Below are 27,506 nucleotides of genomic sequence, written 5' to 3'. Positions count from 1 at the left end.
TCCATTTTTTTCTGCTACTTCATAACTATAATTTTGATAGCATTTTGAATCATAATATAAACACCTGGTGTGCAGGATATGTGGCCCCTGTGAAAAGGGTTGTTCAACTCTCAAAGATATCATAATTCCCAAGTTGAGAATTGCTGCACTAAATGCAGGATGGGGATATAAGGGCAAGGCAAGGTTTAGATTGTGATCAATATTCTTCCTTGTTATCTTACATGGATTTGTGACTGCTGGGAAACACACCTCTGGTGTCTTCAAGGGTGTGCACATTGAAGTGACACTGAGAAAGACTAATTCTGTGAATGTGGGCTGCAAAATCCTATAAGATAGGGGGTCTACACTGAATTTAAAAAAATAAATGCTGGACCCTGCATTTGTTTCTCTCAGATTCTTGAAATATATCAATAGGAGTACACCCTAAGGTTGTACCAAGGAACTGCCCTTTCCAGCAAGCCTTCCTGTCCTGATGGATTCTCACTTCTTAGAGAACAATAATATGTCCTTCTTTGCTTAGTTTGCATCTCATAAATTCACAGTGAGAAGAAAAGTATGTGTTACACCATTTATAGAGGAGCATTATTATATGACAAGAACTTGGCATACCAAACATGGTTTTTAAAGCAATTAATATATAAATGAGTAGAATGTGGAGGTTGAAGGGCATAAGGTATTCTCAAAACAGAAGCAAACAAAAGTTACAAATTCTCTTCACTTTGAGAAACATTAAAATATATTAATATCTTACCTTATGATTGTCATGTATGTAAATATATATGATTATATACACACAGTTCATACTGAATATTTTATGATGTACTGTGTCTTTGAGATGCTTATTCTTCAAATATTATGGTAACCCTGTAACAATCACCTTATTCTCCAGACCTTTCCAATATACTAAGGTAGACTTGCTTGTTATAAAGGTTAAATGTTTCTCACAGACAAAGACAGACACTATCTCAGAGTAAAAGTTTGGGAAAAAAATCTTCCAAGCAAATGGCCCCAAGAAGCAAGCAGGAGTGGCTATTCTAATATCGAATAAAATAAATTTTCAACCAAAAGTTATCAAAAAAGAGAAGGAAGAAAACTTTTTACTCATTAGAGGGGAAAACTGTCAGAAGGAACTCTCAATCCTTAACATATATGGTCCAAATACAAAAGCACCCATATTCATAAAAGAAAACACACTGAAGCACAAGAAATAAATTTCTCACTACACAATAATAGTGGAAGACTTTGATACCCCATTATCACCAATGGACAGATGACAGAAACAGAAACTGAACAAGGACACTGTAAACTTAGCAAAGACTTTAAACGAACTGGAATTAATAGATATCTACAGAACATATCATCATAAAACAAAAGAATAAACCTTCTTCTCAGCACCTCACGGCACCTTCTGGAAAATTGACCACATAATTGGATACATAACGAGCCTCAATAAATATAAAATTATTGATATACTCCCATGCATCCTCTCACATCACCATGCTCTAAGGCTGGTCTTTAATAACAACAAAGACAACAAAAAGCCCATATACACATGGAAATAAAACAATGCTCTATTAAATGATAGCAGGGTCAAAGAAGAAATAAAGAAAGAAATTAAAAATTTTCTAGACTACAATAAACAGGCAAACACAAAATACCCAAACCTACAGGATGAAAGCAGTACTGAGAGGAAAACTCATAGCTCTGAGTGCTTCCAGAATGAAACTAGAGAGAGCATACACTAGCAACCTGACTGCAGAGTTGAAAGCTCTAGAACAAAAGGAAGCAGATACACCCAAGAGGAGTAGAAACCAAGAAATGATCAAACTTAGGGCAGAAATAGACCAAATAGAAACAAAAAGAACCATTCAAAGAATCAACAAAACCAAGAGCTGGTGCTTTGAGAATATTAATAAAATTGATAAACCCTTAGCCAGACTAACTAGAAGGCAAAGAGAGAATATCCAAATTAACAACATCAGAAAGGAAAGTGGGGAAATAACGACTGAAACTGAGGAAATTCAAAAAATCCTCAGATCCTACTACAAAAGTCTATACTCAACAAAGCTGGAAAATCTGGAGGAAATAGATGAATTCCTAGACAAATACAAGATAACAAAGATAAACCAGGAAAGGTAAACCATCTAAATAATCCCATAATACTTAAAGAAATAGAAGGAGTCATCAAAAGCCTCCCCCCCCCAAAAAAAAAAAAAAAAAAAAAAAGCACAGGTGCAGATGGACTCAGTGCAGAATTTTATCAGACATATATTGATGACATACTACCAATATTCTCCAAACTATTCCACAAATAAAATCAGATGAAACACTATTAACTCATTTTTGAGGCTACAATAAACCTCATTCCTAAACCGCAGAAAGACCCTACAAAGAAATAGAACTTCAGACCAATCTCACTTATGAATATTGATGCAAACATACTCAACAAAATCCTTGCAAACCAAATCCAAGAACACATCAAATCGATCATTCACCATGATCAAGTAGGCTTCATCCCTGGAATGCAGGGGTTGTTTAATATAAGGAAATCCATCAATGTAATCCACCATATAAACAAACTCAATGAAAAAAACAACATGGATATCTCACTACATAGGCTATCAGACTGGATACATAAACAAAATCCAGCATTCTGCTGCATACAGGAAAGTAATCTCAGAGACAAAGACGGACACTATCTCAGTGTAAAAGGTTGGGAAAAAAACTTCCAACAAACAGTCACAAGAAGAAAGCTGGAGTGGCTATTCTAATATCAAATAAAGTAAATTTCCAACAAAAAGTTATCAAAAAAAAATAAGGAAAGACACTTTTTATTCATTGCACGGGAAATCTGTCAGGAGGAACTCTCAATCCTTAACATATATGCTCCAAATAAAAAAGCAACCACATTCATAAAAGAAACCCTAATAAAGCTCAAAAAATACATTTCACCCCACACAATAATAGTGGGAGACTTTAATATACCACTCTCACCAATGGACAGATAATAGAAACAGAAACTGAACAAGGACACTGTAAAACTAGCAGAGACTATGAACCAACTGGAATTAATAAATATATACAGAACATATCATCCTAAAGTAAAAGAATACACCTTCTTCTCAGCACCCCATGCAACCTTCTCAAAAATTGACAATGTAATTGGACACAGAACAAGCCACAATCGATATAAGAAGATTAAAATACTCCCATGCATCCTCTCAGATCACCATGGTCAACAGCTGGTCTTTAACAACAACAAAGAACAAAAAGCCCACATACACATGGAAACTAGAAAATGCTCTGTTAAACTATAGCAGGGTCAAAGAAGAAATAAAGAAAAAAAATTAAGGATTTTCTAGAATTCAATGAAAATAAAAACACAACATACCCAGACCTATGGGATGCAATGAAAGCAGAACTGAGAGGAAATCTCATAGCCCTAAGTGCTTCCAAAAAGAAACTGGAGAGAGCATACATCAGCAACTTGACAGCACAGCTAAGGGCTCTAGAACAAAAAGAAGCAAATACACCCAAGAGCAGTGGACGGCAAGAAATAATCAAAATTAGGGCAGAAATAGACCAAATAGAAATAAACAGAACCATTAAAAAAATCAACAAAACCAAGAGCTGCTTCTTTGTGAAAATTAACAAGATTGATAAACCCCTAGCCAGACTAACTAAAGGGCAAAGAGAGAGAGTACAAATTAACAAAATCAGAAAGGAAAGTGGAGACATAACAACTGAAATTGAGGAAGTTCTAGAAATCATCAGATCATACTACAAAAGCCTATACTCCACAAAACTGGAAAATCTGGAAGAAATGGATGAATTCCTAAACAGATAAAAAATCCTAAAGTTAAACCAGGGCCAGTAAACCATCTAAGTTACCCCATAACACCTAAATAAATAGAAGAAGTCATCAAAAGCCTCCCAACCAGAAAAAGCTAAGGTCCAGACAGGTTCAGTGCACAATTTTATTAGACATTTATTGTGGACATAACACCAATACTCTCCAAACTATTCCACAAGATAGAATCAGATGGAATACTACCTAACTCATTTTTTGAGGCTACAATAACCCTTGTTCCTAAACCACACAAAGACCCTACAAGGAAAGAGAACTTCAGACCAATCTCACTTATGAACATTGATGCAAAACTACTCAACAAAATCCTTGCAAACAGAATCAAAGAACACATCAAAATGATCATTCAACATGAAAAAGTAGGCTTCATCTCTTGTATGCAGGGATGATTTAATATACTGAAATCCATCAATGTAATACACCATATAAACAAACTCAAAGAACAAAATCACATGGTCATCTCACTAGATGCTGAGAAAGCATTTGACAAAATTCAACACCCCTTCATGTTAAAAGTCCTGGAAAGAAGAGGAATCCAAGGTCCATACCTAAACATAATACAAGCAACATACAGAAAAGCAAAAGCCAACATCAAACTTAACAGTGGGAATCTTGAAGCAATCCCACTAAAACCAGGGATTCAACAAGGCTGCCCACTCTCCCCCTACCTATTCAACATAGTACTGGAAGTCCTGGCTGGAGAAATTAGAGAGCAAAAAAAGATCAAGAAGATACCAATTGGATAGAAAGAGATACAAACATCACTCATTGCTGATGACATGATAGTGTACTTAAGTGACCCCAAAAATTACACCAGAGAACTCCTCCACCTAATAAACAAGTTCAGCAAAGTGGCTGGATAGAAAATTAACTCAAACAAATCAGTAGCCTTCCTATATTCAAAGAACAAACATGTGGAGAAAGAAATTCGAGAAAAGATACCCTTCACAATAGTTACAAACACTATGAAATACCTCGGTGTGACTCTAATTAAGCAAGTGAAACCTCTAAAGAAGGAAATTGAGGAAGATCTCAGAAAATGGAAAGATCTCCCATGCTCATGGATTGGAAGGATCAACATTTTAAAAATGGCCATCCTACCAAAAGCAATCTACAGATTCAATGCAATCCCCATCCAAATTCCAACCCAGTTGTTCATTGAGTTGGAAAGGTCAATGTGCAATTTCATCTGGAATAACAAAAGAACTAGAATAGTGAAATCCATCCTCAGTAACAAGAAAATATCTGTGGGAATCACTATCCCTGACCTCAAGCTATATTACAAGGCAATTGTGCTGAAAACTGCATGGTACTGGTACAGAAATAGGCACGTGGATCAATGGAATAGAATAGAAGATTCAGAAATGAGCCCTCACTTATATGGTCACCTTATTTTTGACAAAGGAGCCATAAACATTCAATCGAAAAAGAACAGCTATTCAACAAATGGTGCTGGTCCAACTGGCACTCAGCATGTAGAAGAATGAAAATATACCCTTTCTTATCTCCTTGTACAAAGCTCAAGTGTAAGTGGATCAAAGATCTCCACATTTAACCAGATACACTGAAACTATCAGAGGAGAACTTAGGGAAAACCTTAGAACACATAGGTACAGGAGAAAATTTTCTGAACAAAACACCAATGGCTCAAGCTCTAAGGTCAAAGTTTAACAAATGGGACTTAATGAGATTACAAAGTTTCTGTAAGGCTAAGCACATTGACAAGAAAACAAAATGGCAGCCAACAGAATGAGAAAAGATCATTACGAACTCCAAATCAGATAGAGGCCTAATATCCAAGGTATACAAAGAACTCAAAAAGCTAGACACCAGAGAATCAAACACCCATATTAAATAATGGGGTACAGAACTAAACAAAAGGTTCTCAATTGAGCAATGTCGAATGGCTGAGAAACATCTGAGGAAGTGTTCGACATCCTTAGCCATCAGGGAAATGCAAATCAAAACAACCCTGAGATTCCACTTCACACCAGTTAGCTTGGCCAAGATCCGAAACTAAGAAGACAGCAGATGCTGGCGAGAATGTGAAGAAAGAGGAACACTTTTCCACTGTTGGTGGGGTTGTAAACTGATATAACCACTCTGGAAATCAGTCTGGCGATTCCTCAGAAAATTGGACATAGTACTACCTGAAGATCCAGCTATTCCACTTCTAGGCATATACCCCAGAAACACTCCAATATACAACAAAGATACATGTACCACAATGTTCATAGCAGCCTTATTTATAATAGCCAGAAGCTGGAAAGAACCCAGATGTCCTTCAGAACATGAATGGATACAAAAATTGTGGTACATTTACACAATGGAGTACTACTTAGCCATCTGAAACAATGACTTAACCAAATTCTTAAGAAAATGGCTGCATCTATAGAATATTATCCTGAGTGTGATAACCCAGTCACAAAAGAACAGACATAATATGCAGTCACTGATATTGGGATGCTAATACCATAGGCTCGGACTGCCCCAGATACAACTCACAGACTGTGTGAAGTTCAAGAAAAAAAGAAAACAAAACAAAATAATCATGCTCAATCCTTACACACCAAGAAGACGTTGACTAATTCCAGGTTACACCCTGTTGTACATGTCCTTTTTGCTCATTGTAACTAGTAAGACCTTAATGCAGAGTATCAAACCTTAAAAAAAAAAGAAATATTTCGAGCATTGACACTATTGTATTTGTATACATTTATGCAAAAATGTTTAAAATTTTTTCTTTTATCTTTGTTTTTTAAAATAAAGTTTAAAAAAATAAAAAATAAAAATAAAAATAAAAATTTATTTTTATTTTATTATTTTTATTTCATCATTTAAAATATTTGTGGAATAATGGTTTAACTTTCTTGAAATATTCTGTTTTAAAGTTTCCTGTTGGTTTTTAGCAGTTATCATTCTTGATTCACCCCTGTCATCTTTGCTGTGTTCTCAACTGTGACCCACATTCAATCATTTAGGCTGGGAGAATGCAAGGATAGCATAATATCACCAAGCATGTAACTAAATCCAGCCCATAATAGGCTCTTGCTTGTGATGCATGCCTTTTTCCTTTGTTCTCACCCATGTGTTTCTCTAGTAATAGTGGCTTTCTAGTGAACATGTTATCATAAGCTCCTCTACAGCCCATTACCATAGATAAAATTCCTGACTGACAATTGAAATCTTTTTTTTTTTTTTTTGTTTTAGACCAAAGTACTTTCAGAAATTAGATGTTCTACAATACTTTATAGCTGCTCTGAAAAACAGTGTAGGGTAACTATTTGTGATGCTACTGTGCAACAGTGACATTGACTGAAGTAGTATTTCTTTCTACCCATGCTTCTGCTTGCATTATAATTAGAGATGTACATTTGAACACCAATCTCTATATTAGATTATTTGTGCTGTAGAAACACATTATATATGCAAAACTGACAGCCATTTCTCCAAAACTGAATGATTTCTACTGAGTATTCATTATGTGACAAGAACAGCCCTGAGCCATGTCACTTGAAATTCATTACCATTACAGTTTCTCTCTGTCTTCATTTCATTGCCATGAATGACTAACAATTAGGAGGACTCAATTCTAGAATCTATAAAACAGTAGGATAACAGTTATCTATTTATCTATCATCTATCTTTTACACACATATCCTTATATTACAATTAGTAAAATAGTTTTGTGATTACCAACATACAAAGATAATTAGCATAAACAGTTTTCAAGGGTCTATTACATAGTTGATATATCCACATTGATTTTGATTGAAGTGCTACAGTATAATACACTTGAACATAACTCATTTCTTAATCTACTCCTATTGAAACTTAATGTTAGTTTTATATTCTTCCATAGAACTTCTATGAAAACTATGCTACAAATTAAGTAGGCAGATTCAGTGAACAGGCTGTATTAAGTACATAGGATGTGCCTTAGTAACACATAGTAGTTTATCTTTCTTGTATTATTATTGTAAGGTAGTGTTTTTGTTTGTTTGATTTTTAATTTGGGGTGTTGGCAGTGTAACTCTACCTTAGTGTTAGAAAACAAAGAAATAGTAAAGAAAAACTTTGTAGATTTGCAGGAAATTAGAAAGTTAATACAGACATATACCTTCTTTGATTTTCCTCAAGAGTCACATCATACATGACTATAATATACTGTGAAAGTCAGGAAGGTGACATTATATATGTCTAGGTGTAGCTCTGTGCCATTTAATAGCTTTATGAATTACATACCCATTATACCATCAAGTTACAGGTCTAGTTTATTATGACAAAGACATCTTTATAATAATATCTCTTTGATGCTTACCTATCACCAATCACTAGTAATATTTTCTGTTTTGAAAAAAAAAAGTTCTGTCATTTCAAGAATATGACCTAAGGGAAACCAGAATGTGCAGTTTGCATAACATCCTATATCACTCTTATTTAAAAGCTGTTGCTTGTTTTAATTTTATCCCTTTTAATTCTTTAATTATTTTCCTTTATATTTTAGTAAACACTGTTTTTATAATTTTGATCTGTTTTTTACTTGTTTAAGAACAACTTGTTCATTTATAGTTTGTGTCACTACAAGTGAAATTTTAATGAACTTTTGTGATCAAGATTGTGGAATATGGGATTTAATAAATTACATTCACAGAGACTGAGGTGACAAAACCTTCATAGGAACCATGTGTCTCATCCTATAATTAGTTGTCCAAACCAGGATATTTTTGCTTTGCCCCCTGTGCCAGTTCTCACTCTTCCACATTACCTGCATACAAACTGTTTTTCAGCTAGTTTCATAAAGTAATGACTAATTACATGATTAATTTTGGGGGAAATAATTGTTTTAAACATAAACACATAACAACTTAACTGGTTTTATGAATTCTTATCTCCACCATTTATTAATCCATTAACTCATTCACCCAAACTATGGTTTGATTCCCTGATAGGTAACAAGCCATGAGTTGAATGTTGGAGCCCAGTACCTAGCCCACTTGTATTAAATATCATCTAATTATATAATCTTTAATTGTAATGATCTTCAATTTTAAATTTGTTTGGAACTCATATTATTTCTATGGAAATACTTAAATATTTATTACTAAGTGTAAATTTCCTGAAACATTTTGGGTCACTGTACCTTGCCCTATCACAGGAAAACAGCTGCTGAGCACTCAGACACATACACACAAAGTTTAAGTTTACAAGGTATGCAAATGACATATTGTACAAAAAGGGTGAGATTTGGGTGGAGACTGTAGCTTGTTCATCAGTGGGTAATTTTCTCCACTTATTCTGCTTCTTTTTCTCTGAATAGCATGAAAAAGTAATCAACCGTCCACAGAGCACCAAAAGAGTTTCTACAGAACCTATAGGTAAGGACTCTTGGCTCTGTCTTTGCTATAATATTTTTATTGTTTTATAGTTTACATATGTCTGAGTCCTTTTATATAAAAGAAATTAGAGAGTGACACTATCATTGCTTGAAAGTTTACCAATGCACTTCCAGGGGAATTAATGTACATATAATCCAAAATAGCATTTTCAAATGTACATATGATTAAACTTGCACTGAAACTCATAAAATATGAACTTTAGAAAATGTTTTGCTCAGATGGCAAAAAATTCTCAAGTTGATAAATGCACTATAGTTTTGCACTATTGCAAAACTGTTTAACTCTAATTCCGACTTTCTTTTTTTTTTACAACTTTATTTGAAAAAACAAAGATAAATGTACAGATTTTAAGCATTTTGGCATAAATGTATGAAATACATTTTTGGCAGTACTTGGTTTTCTTTTTTAAAGGTTTGACAGTGTGATTAAGATCTTAGTAGTTACAATGAGCATAAAGTACATGTAAAACAAGATGTAACCTGGAAATAGTCAAAGTTTTCTTGGTGTGTAAAGATTTTTTTTTTTTACAATGAGCAAACAGTACATGTAATACAGGGTGTAACCCAGAATTTGTCAATGTGTTCTTGGTGGGTAAGGATTGAGCAAAACTTTTTTTTTTTGTACTTTTGTTTTGTTTTCTTTTTTTTCTTGGACTTCACACAGTCTGTGAGTTGTTTTTGGGGCAGTAAAAGCCTCTGGGGTTAGCATCCCACTATCAGTGACTGCATATTATGTTTGTTCTTTTGTGACTGGGTTATCTCACTCAGGATGATATTCTATAGATGCAGCCATTTTCTTAAGAATTTGGTTAAGTCATTGTTTCTGAAGGCTGAGTAGTAGTCCATTGTGTAAATGTACCGCAATTTTTGTATCCATTCATCTACGAAAGGACATCTGGGTTCTTTCCAGCTTCTGGCTATTATAAATAGAGTTGCTATGAACATTGTGGTGCATATATCTTTGTTGTGTATTAAGGTGTCCCTAGGGTATAAGCCCAGATGTGGAATAGCTGGGTCTTCAGGTAGTACTATGTCCAATTTTCTGAGGTATCGTCAGACTGATTTCCAGAGTGGTTGTATCAGTTTACAACCCCACCAACAGTGGAGAAGTGTTCCTCTTTCTCCACATCCTTGCCAGCATCTGTTGTCACCTATGTTTTGAATCTTGGCCAATCTGACTGGTGTGAGGTGGAATCTCAGGATTGTTTTGATTTGCATTTCCCAGATGGCTAAGGATGTCCAGCGCCTCCTTAGATGCTTTTCAGCCATTCAATATTCCTCAATTAAGAACTTTTTGTTTAGCTCTGTACCCCATTTTTAATAGGGTTGTATAATTCTCTGGTGTCTAGCTTCTTGAGTTCTTTGTATACCTTGAATATTAGGCCTCTATCTGATGTGGAGTTGGTAAGGATCTTTTCCCATTCTGTTGGCTGCCTTTTGTTTTCTTGACGATGTCCTTAGCCTTACAGAAACTTTGCAATCTCATTAAGTCCAATTTGTTAAATTTGGCCTTAGAGCTTGAGCCATTGGTGTTTTGTTCAGAAAATTTTCTTCTGTGCCTATGTGTTCTAAGGTTTTTCCTACTTTCTCCTATGATAGTTTCAGTGTATCTGGTTTAATGTGGAGATCTTAGTTTTTTTTTTTTTTTTTTTTTTTTTTTTTTCTGGGTTTTGTTTGTTTTCTTTTTTTTCTTTTTTTTAACAACTTTATTTTACAAAACAAAGATAAATGTACAGATCTTAAGCATTTTTTGCATAAAATTATACATTTTTGTCAGTACCTTTTTTCAGATTTTAAAATAATTTTTACATAAAACTGTATGAATATATTTTTAGTCAGTACTTGATATTTTTAAAGGTTTGATAGTATGCATTGAAAACCTAATAGTTACAATGAGCATAAAGTACATGTAAAACAAAATATAACACGGAAATAGTCAAAGTTTTCTTGTTGTATAAAGACTTTTTGGTTTTGTTTGATTTTGTTTTCTTTATTTCTTGGACTTCATACAGTCAGTGAATTGTTTCTGGGGCAGAGTGAGCCTCTGGGGTTAGCATCCCAATATCAGTGACTGCATATTATGTCTGTTCTTTTGTGACTGGGTTATCTCACTCAGGATGATATTCTCTAGATGCAGCCATTTTCTTAAGAATTTAGTCAAGTCATTATTTCTGGTGGCTGAGTAGTATTTCATTGTGTAAATGTACCACAATTTTTGTATCCATTCATGTTCTGAAGGACATCTGGGTTCTTTCCAGCTTCTGGCTATTATAAATAGAGCTGCTATAATCATTGTGGTCCATATATCTTTGTTGTGTACTAAGGTGTCTCTGGGGTATATGCCCAGAAGTGGAATAGCTGGGTCTTCAGGTAGTATTATGTCCAATTTTCTGAGGTATCGCCAGACTGATTTGCAGAGTTGTTGTACTAGTTTGCAACCCCACCAACAGTGGAGAAGTGTTCTTTTTCTCCGCAACCTCGCCAGCATCTGTTGTCATCTGAGTTTTGGATCTTGGCCAATCTGACTGGTGTGAGGTGGAATCTCAGGGTTCTTTTGATTTGCATTTCCCTGATGGGTAAGGATGTCGAACACTTCCTTAGATGTTTCTCAGCCATTCGACATTGCTCAAATGAGAACCTTTTCTTTAGTTCTGTACCCCATTTTTTAATAGGGTTATTTGATTCTCTGGTGTCTATCTGTTTGAGTTCTTTGTATACCTTAGATATTAGGCCTCTATCTGATGTGGAGTTGGTAAAGATCTTTTTCCATTCTGTTGGCTGCTGTTTTGTTTTCTTGACAATGTCCTTTGGCTTACAGAAACTTTGTAATCTCATTAAGTCCCATTTGTTACTCTTTGACCTTAGGGCTTGAGCCATTGGTGTTTTCTTCAGAAAATTTTATCCTGTTCCTATATGTTCTAAAGTTTTCCCTACTTTCTCATCTAATAGTTTCAGTGTATCTGGTTTAATGTGGAGATCTTTGATCCACTTACACTTAAGCTTTGTACAAGGAGATAAGAAAGGGTCTATTTTCATTCTTTTGCATGCTGAGTGCCAGTTGGACCAGCACCATTTGTTGAATAGGCTGTCTTTTTTCTATTGACTGTTTATGGCTCCTTTGTCAAAAATCAGGTGACCATATACATGAGGGCTCATTTCTGGATATTCTATTCTATTCCATCGATCCCCATGCCTATTTCAGTACCAGTACCATGCAGTTTTCAGCACAATTGCCTTGTAATATAGCTTGAGGTCAGGGATAGTGATTCCCACAGATGTTTACTTGTTACTGAGGATGGATTTCAATATTCTAGGTTTTTTGTTGTTCCATATGAAATTTCACATTGATCTTTCAAATTCCATGAAGAACTGTGTTGTAATTTTGATGGGGATTGGGTTGAATCTGTAGATTGTTTTGGTAGCATGGCCATTTTTAAAATGTTGATCTTTCCAATCCATGAGCATGGGAGATCTTTCCATATCTGAGATCCGCCTCAATTTCCTTCTTTAGAGGTGAAGTCCTTGTCGTACAGGTCCTTCACTTGCTTAGTTAGAGTCACACTAAGGTATTTCATAATTTTTGTGACAATTGTGAAGTGTACCTTTTCCCTTATTTCTTCCTCCACATGTTTGTCTTTTGAGTATAGGAAGGCTACTGATTTGTTTGAGTTGATTTTGTATCCAGCCACTTTGCTGAACTTGTTTATCAGCTGTTTGTGTTCTCTGGTGGAGTTTTTGGGGTCACTTAAGTACACTATCATGTCATCGGCAAAGGGTGATGTTTTTATCTCTTCCTTTCCGATTTGTATCCCCTTGATTTCCTTTTGCTCTCTAATTGCTCCAGCTAGGACTTCCAGTACTATGTTGAATTGGTAGGGGGAGAGTGGTCAGCCTTGTCGAGTCCCGGATTTTAGTGGGATTGTTTCAAGTTTCCCACCATTAAGTTTGATGTTGGCTGTTGGTTTCCTGTATATTGCTTTTATTATGTTTAAGTATGGACCTTGGATTCCTGTTCTTTCCAGGACTTTTAACATGAAGGGGTGTTGAATTTTGTCAAATTCTTTCTCAGTATCTAGTGAGATGACCATGTGATTTTGTTCTTTGAGTTTGTTTATATGGTGGATTACGTTGATGGATTTCGGTATATTAAAACATCCCTGAATCCCAGGGATGAATCCTACTTGGTCATGATGAATGATTGTTTTGATGTGTTCTTGGATTCGATTTGCAAGGATTTTGTTGAGTATTTTTGCATCAATGTTCATAAGTGAGATTGTTCTGAAGTTCTTTTTACTTGTAGGTTCTTTGTGGGGTTTAGGTCGAGGGTTATTGTAGCCTTAAAAAAAATGAGTTAGGTAGTATTCCATCTGATTCTATCTTGTGGAATAGTTTGGAGAGTATTGGTGTTATGTTGGCAATAAATGTCTGAAAAAATTGTGCACTGAACCCGTCTGGACCTGAGGTTTTTTGGTTGGGAGCCTTATGATGACTTCTATTTCTTTAGGTGTTATGGTATTATTTAGATGGTTTACTTAGTCCTCGTTTTACCTTAGGATCTTGTATCTGTCTAGGAATCGTGGATTTCCTCCAGATTTTCCAACTTTGTGGAGTATAGGTTTTTGTAGTAGGATCTGATGATTTCTTGAATTTCCTCAATTTCGGTTGTTATGTCTCCACTTTTCTTTCTGATTTTGTTAATTTGTATACTCTCTCTTTGCCCTCTAGTTAGTCTGGCTAGGGGTTTATCAATCTTGTTGATTTTCTCAATGAACCAGCTCTTGGTTTTGTTGATTTTTTCAATAGTTCTTTTTGTTCTTATTTGGTCTATTTCTGCCCTAATTTTGATTATTTCTTGCCATCTACTCTTCTTGGGTGTATCTGCTTCCTTTTTTTATAGGGCTTTTAGCTGTGCTGTCAAGTTGCTGATGTATGCTCTCTCCAGTTTCTTTTTGAAAGCACTTAGGGCTATGAGATTTCCTCTCAGTACTGCTTTTATTGCATCCCATAGGTTTGGGTATGTTGTGTTTTCATTTTCATTGAATTCTAGAAAATCCTTAATCTCTTTCTTTATTTCTTCTTTGACCCTGCTATAGTTTAACAGAGCGTTGTCTACTTTCCATGTTTATGTGGGCTTTTTGTTCTTTGTTGTTGTTAATGACCAGCCATAGACCATGGTGGTCTGAGAGGATGCATGGGAGTATTTCAATCTTCTTATATCAATTGAGGCTAGTTCTGTGTCCAATTATGTGGTCAATTTTCGAGAAGGTTCCATAGGGTGATAAGAAGAGGTTGTATTCCTTTACTTTAGGATGATATGTTCTGTAGATATCTATTAATTCCAGTTGGTTCAAAGTCTCTGCTAGTTTTACAGTGTCCTTGTTCAGTTTCTGTTTCCATGATCTGTCCATTGGAGATAGTGGGGTATTAAAGTCTCCCACTATTATTGTGTGGGGTGAAATGTATTTTTTGAGATTTAGTAGGGTTTCTTTTATGAATGTGGTTGCTTTTTTATTTGGAGCATATATGTTAAGGATTGAGAGTTCCTCCTGACAGATTTCCCCTGTAATGAGTAAAAAGTGTCCTTATCTTTTTTGATAACTTTTGGTTGGAAATTTACTTTATTTGATATTAGAATAGCCACTCCAGCTTGCATCTTAGGGATGTTTGCTTTGAAGTTTTTCCCACCCTTTTACTCTGAGATAGTGTCTGTCTTTGTCTCTGAGATGAGTTTCCTTTATGCAGAAAAATGCTGGATTTTGTTTATGTATCCAGTCTGATAGCCTATGTCTCTTTATTGGGGAGTTGAGTCCATTTATGTTAATAGATATCAAGAAATAGTTGTTTCTGTTTCCTACTATTATTGCTTTTTTGGGTTGAGTTGTGTCTGTGTCTTTTTCTTCTTTTGGTTTTCTTGCTTAGGAGTTTTCTGGTTTTTACTAGGATGTAGTTCGCCTCATTGTATTGGGTTTTCCACCTATAATTCATTGAAGTGCTTGGTTTGTGGTCAGATATTGTGTAAATTTAGATTTGTCTTGAAATATCTTCATCTCTCTGTCTATGGTGATTGATAGTTTTGCTGGGTATAGCAGCTTGGGCTGGCACTTGTGTTCTCTTAGGGTTTGCATGATGTCTCACCAGGCTCTTCTAGCTTTCATAATCTCTGTTGAGTAATCGGGTGTGATTCTGATTGGTCTGCCTTTATATGTTACCTGACCTTTTTCCCTTACTGCTTTTAGTATTCTTTCTTTGATTTGGGCACTTGGTGTTTTGACTATTATGTGTCGGGAGGTATTTCTTTTCTGGTCCAAGCTATTTGGGGTTCTAAAGGCTTCTTTTATGCTCATGGTCATCTCATTCTTAAGGGTAGGAAAGTTTTTTTCTACAATTTTCTGAAGATATTTACTGTGCCTCTTAGTTGATACTCTTCTCCCTCTTCTATTCCTATTATCCTTAGGTTTTTTCTTCTCATTTTGTCCTGAATTTCCTGGACATTTTGGGTTAGGAGCTTTTTGTTTTTTGCATCTTCTCTGTCTGTTTTGTCTATGTTTACAATGTTGTCTTCTGCCCTATAGATTCTCTCTTCCATCTCTTGTAGTCTATTTGATATTCTTGCTTCTGTGACTCCTGATTTCTGTTTTAGGTGTTCTACCTCTAGGGTTATCCTTTTTAGTGTTTTCTTTATTGTGTCAATTTTTGTTTTAAATTCCATCTTCCATTCCTTCATCTCTTTGGTTCTGTTTTCCTCTAGTTCTTTGAGTTCTTTGAGTGATTTTCTTGTTTCCTCTTTAAAAGCTTCTGATTCTTTTGGCCTTTCTTCTGGTTCTTGTTTAAGTATCTCTATCAGCATCTTGAGGTATAATTTCAGGTCTGCATCTTCTTTTTCTGGAGTGTTTGGCATTCCAATGTTTGCTGTTATAGGAGAGCTGGGTTCTGGTGTTGCCAGGTTGTCTTGGTTTCCTTGGGATATACTCTTTTGCTTTCCTCTTGCCATCTTGTTGTCAGTGATATGTTCTTGCCTTTCCCTTGTATCTGGTCTGTGTCCCTGGATCTCCACTGGTCCAGGTGGCAGATGGGCTGAGCCCTGATCTCCACCCTAAAGTCACCGGGTGGAAACAGAGGCTAATTCTGACTTTAAGTTATCAGTATTTAGTGTCATTAGTGAAGGCCAACTTTAGATGTCTGCAGATGTGAAACTGAGGTGTGTATTTTTTTAAACAAAACAGTAAGTTTCATAGTATAATGCTCTGCATTTTGGAATCTGAAAACAGAGAAAAAATATTCAGTCCTGGTTATTCATAATCAGTTAGGTTGCATAAAAACAAATATGTAGCTACCTAACAAAGATGCAAAAGATAAGATTTGACAATTTTATTATATTTTGGCTTTTACATATAGTATTTGATAATGTTACATCTACTAATCATAAGACTTATTATGGTAAAACCTTTCAGATTATTCTCCACTCTCAATCAAGTCAACCAGAAATGGAACCGAATCCTGATTAGTAATCCTTATGGGTTAGTGCAGAAAATGCAGGCACTTCTGAACTGCATTGAGTAGAGAATAGAAGTAAAAGTCAATATTATATATTTTATCAAGAAGGTACTTTTTAAAGGAGAACAAATGTAGTTCACAAATGTAGTAAGTGAAAGCTCAGAAAATTAACTTTTAAAGAATTTGAGATTCAAATAAAAGCATAATGCCTGATATTGTCAATGACCATCAGATTGTACAAGAGTCAAAGGTTCTCTTTATGTATGTTAGAAAATTCCAAGTACCACCAAGCCTCCAAATGGAAGATTAATCATAGATGGTATTAGACTTGACTTGTTGATCTTTTCCATGATGAGCAAGGCTAAGTCTAGAATGATGGATTCATTTCAAAGATCTGAGTGGGATTACACCAGGAAACTCCAGGTTTCTGTGCTCAGGACTAGCACAAAACATTTCTCATTTTTATTGTTTAAGTAAACAAAACATGAGATGATGATTACAGGTAACTTAAGCTACCTGTAATGTGAGGTAATGCCTTATGTCTTAGAAGTGCTATATCTTATCATCTTTGGTCAAGTAAAATGAACCAAGTATATTCCTCCCAGGCCTTTGCCTTCCCCAGTAAATATCTTCAACAAAATCGTAGAAGAAAACTTCCCTAATCTCAAGAATAAGTTGACCATGAGCATAAAAGAAGCCTTCAGAACTCCAAATAGGTTGGACCAGAAAAGAAATACCTCCCGACAAATAATAGTCAAAACACCAAGTGAGCAAAGCAAAGAAAGAATACTAAAAGCAGTAAGGGAAAAAGGACAAGTAACATATAAAGGCAGGCCAATCAGAATCACACCCGATTTCTCAACTATGAAAGCTAGAAGAGCCTGGACAGACATCATGCACACCCTAAGAGAGCACAAGTGCCAGCCCAAGCTGCTATACCCAGCAAAACTATCAATCACCATAGATGGAGAGATGAAGATATTTCAAGACAAATCAAAATTTACACAATATCTGACCACAAACCCAGCACTAAAACAAATTCTACGTGAAAAACCCAATACAATGAGGGAAAATACAGCCTATTGAAAACAAGAAAACTCCTAAACAAGAAAACCAAAAGAAGAAAAAGACACAGACACAACTCAACCCACAAAGGCAATAATGGCAGGAAACAGAAACAACTATTCCTTCATATCTATTAACATAAATGGACTCAACTCCCCAATAAAGAGACATAGGCTATCAGACTGGATACATAAACAAAATCCAGCCTTTTGCTGCATATAGGAAACTCATCTCAGAGACAAAGACAGACACTATCTCAGAGTAAAAGGGTAGGAAAAAAACTTCCAAGCAAACAGCCCCAAGATGCAAGCTGCAGTGGCTATTCTAATATCGAATAAAGTAAATTTCCAACCAAAATTTATCAAAAAAGATAAGAAAGGACACTTTTTAATCATTACCTGGGAAACCTGTCAGGAGGAACTCTCAATCCTTAACATATATGCTCCAAATAAAAAATCACCCACATTCATAAAAGAAACCCTACTAAATCTCAAAAAATACATTTGACCCCACACAATAATAGTGGAAGACTTTAGTACCCCACTCTCACCAATGGACAGATCATAGAAACAGAAACTGAACAAGGACACTGCAAACCTAGCAGAGTCTTTGAACCAACTAGAATTAATAGATATATACAGAACTTATCATCATAAAGTAAAAGATTGCACCTTCTTCTCAGCCCCCATGGCACCATCTCGAAAATTGACCACATAATTGGACACAGAATGAGCCTCCATCGATATAAGAAGATTGAAATACTCTCATGCATCCTCTCAGATCACCATGGTCTATGTCTGGTCTTTAACAACAACAAAGACAACAAAAAGCCCACATACACATAGAAACTAAACAACGCTCTGTTAAACGATAGCAGGGTCAAAGAAGAAATAAAAAAAGAAATTAAGGATTTTCTAGAATTCAACGAAAACAAAAACACAACATACCCAAACCTATGGGATGCAATGAGAGCAGTACTGAGAAGAAAACTCATAGCCCTAAGTGCTTCCAAAAAGAAACTTGAGAGAGCTTACATCAGCAACCTGACAGCACAGCTAAAAGCCCTAGAAAAAAAGGAAGCAGATATACCCAAGAAGAGTAGACGGCAAGAAATAATCAAAATTAGGGCAGAAATAGACCAAATAAAAACAAAAAGAACCATTGAAAAAAATCAATAAAACCAAGAGTTGGTTCTTTGAGAAAATCAACAAGATTGATAAACCCCTCTAGTTAGCCAGACTAACTAGAGGGCAAAGAGAGAGTATACAAATTACCAAAATCAGAAAGGAAGGTGGAGACATAACAACTGAAACTGAGGAAATTCAGAAATCAACAGATCCTACTACAAAAACTTATACTCCACAAAATTGGAAAACCTGAGGAAAAGGACAAATTCCTAGACAGATACAGGATCCCAAAGTTAAACCAGGACCAAGTAAACCATCTAAATAACCCTATAACACCTAAAGAAATAGAAGAAGTCATCAAAAGCCTCCCAACCAAAAATAGCCCAGGTCCAGACAGGTTCAGTGCAGAATTTTATCAGACATTTATCGCGGATATAACACCAATACTCTCCAAACTCTTCCAAAAGGTAGAATCAGATGGAATGCTACCCAAATCATTTTTTGAGGCTACAATAACCCTCGTGCCTAAACCACAAAAGACCCTACAAAGAAAGAGAACTTCAGACCAATCTCACTTATAAACATTGATGCTAAAATACTCAACAAAATCCTTGCAAACCGAATCCAAGAACACATCAAAATGATCATTCATCATGACCAAGTAGGCTTCATCCCTGGGATGCAGGGATGGTTTAGAATAAGGAAATCCATCAATGTAATCCACCATATAAACAAACTCAAAGAACGGAATCACATGGTCATCTCACTAGATGCTGAGAAAGCATTTGACAAAATTCAACACCCCTTCATGTTAAAAGTCCTAGAAAGAACAGGAATCCAAGGTCCATACTTAAACATAATAAAAGCAATATACAGCAAACCAACAGCCAACATCAAACTTAATGGTGGGAAACTTGAAGCAATCCCACTAAAACCAGGGACTCAACAAGGCTGCCCACTCTCCCCCTACCTATTCAACGTAGTACTGGAAGTCCTGGCTGAAGCAATTAGACAGCAAAAGGAGATCAAGGGGATACAAATCAGAAAGGAAGAGATAAAAACATCACTCATTACCGATGACATGATAGTGTACTTAAGTGACCCCAAAAATTCCACCAGAGAACACCTATAGCTGATAAACAAGTTCAGCAAAGTGGCTGGATACAAAATCAACTCAAACAAATCAGTAGCCTTCCTAGACTCAAAGGACAAACATGTGGACAAAGAAATTAGGGAAAAGGTATCCTGCACAATAGTCACAAAAACTATGAAATACCTTGGTGTGACTCTAACTAAGCAAGTGAAGGACCTGTACGACAAGAACTTCAAACCTCTAAAGAAGGATATTGAGGAGGATCTCAGAAAATGGAAAGATCTCCCTTGCTCATGGATTGGAAACATCAACATTTTAAAAATGGCCATCCTACCAAAAGCAATCTACAGATTCAACGCAATCCCCATCAAAATTCCATCACAGTTCTTCATGGAATTGGAAAGATCAATGTGCAATTTCATTTGGAACAACCAAAGACCCAGAATAGCGAAATCTATCCTCAACAACAAGAATACATCTGCAGGAATCACTATTCCTAACCTCAAGCTATACTACAAGGCAATTGTCCTGAAAACTGCATGGTACTGGTACATAAATAGGCATGTGGATCAATGGAATAGAATAGAAGATCCAGAAATGAGCCCTCATGTATATGGTCACCTGATTTTTAACAAAGGAGCCATAAACATTCAATGGAAAAAAGACAGCCTATTCAACAAATGGAGCTGGTCCAACTGACACTCAGCATGCAAAAGAATGAAAATAGACCCTTTCTTATCTCCTTGAACAAAGCTTAAGTGTAAGTGGATCAAAGATCTCCACATTAAACCAGATACACTGAAACTATTAGATGAGAAAGTAGGGAAAACTTTAGAACATATAGGCACAGGAGAAAATTTTCTGAACAAAACACCAATGGCTCAAGCTCTAAGGTCAAAGATTAACAAATGGGACTTAATTAGATTGCAAAGTTTCTGTAAGGCGAAGGACATTGTCAAGAAAACAAAATGGCAGCCAACAGAATGGGAAAAGATCTTTACCAACTCCACATCAGATAGAGTCCTAATATCTAAGGTATACAAAGAATTCAAAAAGCTAGACACCAGAGAATCAAATAACCCTATTAAAAAATGGGGTACAGAACTAAACAAAAGGTTCTCAGTTGAGGAATATCGAATGGCTGAGAAATATCTGAGGAAGTGCTGGACATCCTTAGCCATCAGGGAAATGCAAATCAAAACAACCCTGAGATTCCACCTCATGCCAGTCAGATTGGCCAAGATCCAAAACTCAGATGACAACAGATGCTCGCAAGGATGCGGAGAAAGAGGAACACTTGTCCACTGTTGGTGGGGTTGCAAACTAATACAACAACTCTGGAAATCAGTCTGGTGATACCTCAGCAAATTGGACATAATACTACCTGAAGACCCAGCTACTCCACTTCTGGGCATATACCCCAGAGACACCATCACATTGTGTGGATGGGGCATGAAAATCGTTTTAAGAATCACTTCTGGTTCTTAAGAACATTCACATCACTAAGCCTCTGCAGACACTGGTACCCTCATATGATATTTGGTCTTCACAAAATTTCAGCAGCCTATGGGGTAGTCTCATAGATTTTATGTGAGCTGGTGAGGAGAGTTAGATCAGCACATGCCTGAGCAAAGGTCCTAATTTTATTGTACTTACGTAATCTTACATGTGTCCTCACAGATGCCCTTTGGGATAATTTGCTTCACTGGCTGGCAGAGGAACTTTCTGAAGAAGGTGCTGAGGTCCTCGCTGCGTCCCTCCCCCTGCGCCGCAGCACAGTCCAGCTCATCAAACTCAAGCATCCTGATGATCTGACAGAGCAGATCCAAGAACTCCTTTTCTTCTGGAAAAGATCACTCCCTACTTCCACTGACAAAATTCGTCTCCTGGCTCGCCATCTCCGCAAGATGGGCCGGGGTGATCTCGCAGAAGAGCTCAAATTTAAATGGGAACATAAGGTGTTCACAGAACTGCAGCCCTGGTTTGATGTGGCTGCTGATTAAAGGTGTGCTCACTATTCCTTTACCACTTAAAAGGGCTCATGGGTTTTAAAGATTGAGTGTCACTGTTTCCCAGTTACTGAGTGAGATTGTTTGAAGCAAATCCATTCCATAGACTTGCTAATGGAAAATGGGTGGAAACAAAGGAGAACCTTGTAACAGCTTAGCAGCAAGTTAGTTATAATGCTTTGGCTCCCAGTGGGTCAAGATGCCAACCATCTGTCAGAGCCCTCTGGATTCGAAAATACAACACACACACACACACACACACACACACACACACATACACAGGAGTGAGGGGGAGATGAAAGGAGAGGGAGGGGAGGGATTGGAAGGGAAGGGAGGGAGGAGGGAGGGATAAAGAGAGAGAGAGAAGAGAGAGAGAGAAGGAGGGAGGGAGGGAGGGAAGGAGGGAGGGAGGGAGGGAGAGAGAGAGATTGAGAGAGAGAGACTCGAGTTAATTTTAAATGTCTTGATTAGCTCAAAAGTTGGGCAATTCTAATCCTCCCTGTTGCTAGCACCACTTTCTTCTGTTATCCTGGTTTACTGTCCTCTTACTCTATACCTTTGTTGTCCTGTCTCCTTCTGGGTGGCTCCCTAGTGTTTGCTGCCCAGGATGTTTAAGGGCACATTTCTTCTCACCTACAATTTGGGTGATCTTCCTTTTACAATTCTAAATAGATCCATCTCCTTCAGAATCATGGCAAATCTCCTCTCTTTCCTTCCAGTTCCTTGACTATGCAAAACCAAAGATCCTGCCTCAGTCTATTTGTCCAATTATTGGCCATTGGCTCTTTAATGATCAATCAGAAACCAACTAGAGACAAAGACCTTCAACTTTTGAACAAGCAGATTGCCGATTTTGGAGGCCAGATTAATACAAAATATTAGAACCAATCCCTAACAGAAGCTTAATCAGACAACCAAAGACACCCTTGTATGTCAGGACCATCAAAAATAACTGATGTGTCTTTTGGGGGCCAATAGCACCAAGGGTTCAGCTAGGCTTAATGGCATTTGCAATAGAATTTGTCCAATTTACATTTCCATAGCTAAAGTTGTTTTCTAGATATGAAGTGAAGATATACTATAGATAACGACTTCTAAACAATTATTATATAAAATTAAGTTAGTTGTTTGTGACTCCAAGCAACCAATTTCAGGCACAACAGATGCCCACATGTGACAAAGTGAAGTAAAGGGAGCCATGTAAAACAACAAGTCAATTTTAGAAAACGGAAACCCTTACAATAAATTACATCAGTCACTTACTGTCAAAAGGACACTGGAATTGATGAATTTTTATATTTATTATTAGGGAAATAAAGCTATACAGAAAAAATGAAGTTGTGTAAAGTAATCCAAGGCCTCTTTCAACTACTTAAAAATGTTTTGTTTTGTTTTGTTTTTTAGCTAAGAGAAATCTTATTGCATAAGTGTGGGGGCAGGAAAGGGATGCACAACATATTCTGTCCTCCTTAGCAGTCTGAGATGTTCCCTTCATTATGGATCTGGATGTAGGTCAAACTGGAGTTCATGGCTTCAACATAGGAAAGAATTTCATGGTGAACCATCATTAAATAGAGGTGGCATTTACTAAAGGTAATTGAAAGTAGGTATCAGCATAAACATTAAAACAGAAGAGAAATGACAAGAAGGAAAGTTACCCAGACAGCATGGTAAGGGTTTCCCCAAGATAGTCACAATTACTGTCTTATATGTTATTAATCAAGAAATTGCTTATTAATCCAGATTTTTATTTTACAGAACTCACAAAAAACAATATCTATTTTATGTTCTGAGAGTGAACAGAACAAAATAAAATATTTGTTGCTTTTCTGACTCTAGTAAGATCTCATGTTTCTTTTATTCTACCACTAAATATCACTATTTCTGATATTAATTGGTTATTTCTTGTGTCTATCTCTTCCAAGAAAAATATTTTCATCCTAATTGTATGGATTTATGTTTGTACATTCATATATATGGTCCAATAACTCCCAAAAACACATAAGGCTTATAGTATACATGACCTCACTTGATCATCTCCCTAACCCTATACATCTCCCCATTGTCTACACACACATGCATACAAACGCACATAAACCATACACATATACATCATGAACACATATATACATACATACAATATATGCATACACATACAAACATGCATACACATATAAATCACAAACACACACGTCCACACAAACCATACACAAAACATACACACATACACCACACAGAGACACATGCAAACATGTATGCATTCACACATATACATCACACACACATACATGCCCACACCCACCATATACACAAATATGGACACACACAAGCACACACACATACATATACGCATATACCACATATAAATGTGCATACACGCATGTATACATACATGCCCACACATCACATACACATACACACTTATTTATATGCATACATCTTTTCACACCTCTCACAATCCTGTTCTTAACATATCATTTACTTCACATTCTTACACCTATCTGAGAATCTGATGTGCATCTGAATACTGTCTTTCACCTATTCCTACAAATTTTTATATACGTAACCACGTGCACACATGGGCATACTCTCAAATCTACTTACACATTTCCACATAGACCTACAAGCAAATCTTGTCACATATAATCTACCCTCACATTCCATGTGCATATTAAACATGTACATCCTCAAACACACACAAACAAACACACATTTACCTACACACTTAAATTTTCACACATTCTTCCTCTTACAAAGGCTACTCTTGCCCTATAACTTTTTCTTTCATATACATTTGAACTTATACTCTGAAAGGGAAATACATTCATCCTTTCATACACATCAACATAGTTTTCCTATTATTAAAACATTTCTCGGGCGGGGGCGCGCCCGTGGAGAGAGGCGGCTGCGGCTGCTGGTGGGGGGTGGGAGGGAGGCAGAACCGGGAAGGGGGCAGGGCGAACTGAGAGCCCTGTTCTTGAGGCGGCGGCGTCTGAGGAGGGCGGGGAAGGAGGATGGGGCAGGCTGGGGTTTGGGGCCGGCGCTAGCCCGCGGCTCGCCTCATAGTGGGGAAAGCGGCGCTGCTCTTTAAGTTGCGCGGGGAGCCAGGCCGGTGCGGCCGCAGCCGCAGCCGCCTCGCCCAGCGGGGAGGGAGGGCGGGCCAGAGCCAGCTGGGGAAGACAGAGCGGGCGCTACGGCGCGCGGGCGGGCGGGGGGGGGGGGGGGGAGGGGGGGAGGGGGGAGGACACGGGAGGATGGAGCAAGTGAAGATCCTGAGGAGGTTCATCCAGAGGGTCCAGGCCATGAAGAGTCCGGACCACAATGGGGAAGACAACTTCGTCCGGGACTTCATGTTGATCACAGCCAAGTTGACTTTGAAGACTCCTTCCCAAGATTCAGATTATATCAATGCAAATATTATTAAGGGCGTGTATGGGCCAAAAGCATACGTGGCAACCCAAGTGCCTTTGGCAAATACAGTCATAGACTTCTGGAGGATGATATGGGAGTATAATGTTGTGATCATCGTAATGGCCTGTAGAGAATTTGAGATGGGAAGGAAAAAGTGTGAGTGTTACTGGCTTTTGTGTGGAGAAGATCCTATAACATTTGCACCGTTTAAAATTTCTTGTGAGAATGAACAAGCAAGAACAGACTACTTCATTCGAACACTTTTACTTGAATTTCAAAATGAATCCCGACGGCTCTATCAGTTTCATTACGTGAACTGGCCAGACCATGACGTTCCTTCGTCATTCAACTCTATTCTGGACATGATAAGCTTAATGCAGAGATTCCAAGAGCATGAGGATGTGCCTATTTGTATTCATTGCAGTGCAGGCTGTGGGCGAACAGGAGCCATTTGTGCCATAGATTACACGTGGAACTTACTGAAAGCAGGGAAAATTCCAGAGGAATTTAATGTATTTAATTTAATACAAGAAATGAGAGCACAAAGGCACTCTGCAGTGCAAACAAAGGAGCAGTATGAATTTGTTCATAGAGCTATTGCCCAGCTGTTTGAAAAACAGCTACAACTGTATGAAATCCATGGAGCGCAGAAAATCACTGACAGTAGTGAAATTACCACTGGAAATATGGTCAATTCCACTGACAGTGACAAACAAAATTCTCTTCTTCCAAAGCCTCCAAGGATGCGAAGCTGCCTTGTAGAAGGGGATGCCAAGGAAGAAATACTCCAGCCACCAGAACCTCACCCGGTGCCACCCATCCTGACGCAGTCTCCGCCTTCAGCCTTCCCAACCATTACCACTGTGTGGCAGGACAGTGACAGGTACCATCCAAAGCCAGTGCTGCACATGGCTTCACCAGAGCAACACCCAACGGACCTCAACAGAAACTATGATAAGTCAGCGGACCTAACTGGGAAAAGTGAACCAGCTATTGAGCACATAGATAAAAATTTAGAGCGAAATTTAAGTTTTGAGATTAAGAAAGTCCCTCTCCAAGAAGGGCCCAAAAGTTTTGAGGGGAACACACTCTTGAATAGGGGACATGCAGTTAAAATTAAGTCTGCTTCCACTTCTGTAGTTTACAAAGCCTCTAAGGTCCAGGGGCTAAGTTCAGGTGATCTGAAAGCTGATGACGTGTCTCAGAGCTCCTGTGCGGACTGCAGTGCAGCATGTTCAGACAAAGCTCCTGGTTCTTCAGAAGCGTCCCAGAAGAACTCACACACACCTCCACGGCCAGACTGCTTGCCCCTCGATAAGAAAGGACATGTAACGTGGTCACTTCATGGACCTGAAAATGCCACACCTGTATCTGACTCACCCGAAGGCAAATCCCCAGATAATCACTCTCAAACTCTAAAAACTGTGAGTTCCACACCAAACTCCACAGCAGAAGAGGAAGCCCACGATCTTACGGAGCACCATAACAGCTCCCTCTATTGAGAGCTCCTCTCAGCTTTACCAACCCTCTTCACTCTGATGACTCAGACCCAGATGAAGAGAACTCTGACGGTGCTGTGACCAGGAACAAAACTAACATTTCAACAGCAAGTGCCACAGTGTCTCCTGCCAGTAGTGCTGAGAATGCTTGCACTAGGAAAGTACTGCCAGTGTCCATTGCCAGACAGGAAGTAGCAGGACCGTGGCATTCAGGTGCTGAGAAAGATGCTGATGTTAGTGAAGAGTCACCTCCTCCCTTACCTGAACGAACTCCTGAGTCTTTTGTGTTATCAGATATGCCTGCAAGATCTGAATGGTATGAACTTCCGAGTCAGGAGTAGAATCCGAAGGATCCATAACCTCTGGAAATGAAAAACATGATACAGGGGTTATCCACACAGAGGCTTGTACAGACTGTCCACCTACTTTCAGTGACAAGAAAGGTGAAATAACAGAGTCCAACAGAAGTCACAGATATTGGTTTTGGTAATCGCCGTGGAAAACCTAAAGGACCAAGAGTTCCACCTTCAGAATGGACATGA

At 37.5% G+C, this 27,506-nt stretch overlaps 2 protein-coding genes across 2 annotated transcripts in view; both read left to right on the top strand.

Moving 5' to 3' along the window:
- DTHD1 (death domain containing 1) overlaps positions 1-22,048 on the top strand; it is a gene marked incomplete at both ends in the record, with an annotated part of 106,195 nt that extends 84,147 nt beyond the window's left edge. The window contains 2 exons of the mRNA XM_080938278.1: positions 9,189-9,246; positions 21,726-22,048. Coding sequence (XP_080794404.1) covers positions 9,189-9,246; positions 21,726-22,048 — 381 coding nt within the window. The remainder of the gene's footprint in view (positions 1-9,188; positions 9,247-21,725) is intronic.
- A 3,260-nt stretch (positions 22,049-25,308) lies between these two features.
- Positions 25,309-27,506, top strand: LOC308439581 (tyrosine-protein phosphatase non-receptor type 12-like; the record flags this gene model as incomplete). The annotated part of the gene is given in 4 exon segments (XM_080941455.1): positions 25,309-26,953; positions 26,956-27,300; positions 27,303-27,420; positions 27,422-27,506. Coding segments are annotated over 4 exon segments (2,193 nt in total).

This window comes from Micromys minutus (assembly GCF_963924665.1).
Source record: "Micromys minutus genome assembly, chromosome: 1".
NCBI classification, from domain to species: domain Eukaryota; kingdom Metazoa; phylum Chordata; class Mammalia; order Rodentia; family Muridae; genus Micromys; species Micromys minutus.
The sequence above is the reverse complement of the archived record's forward strand: the minus strand, read 5'-3'. Positions and strand labels throughout refer to the sequence as shown.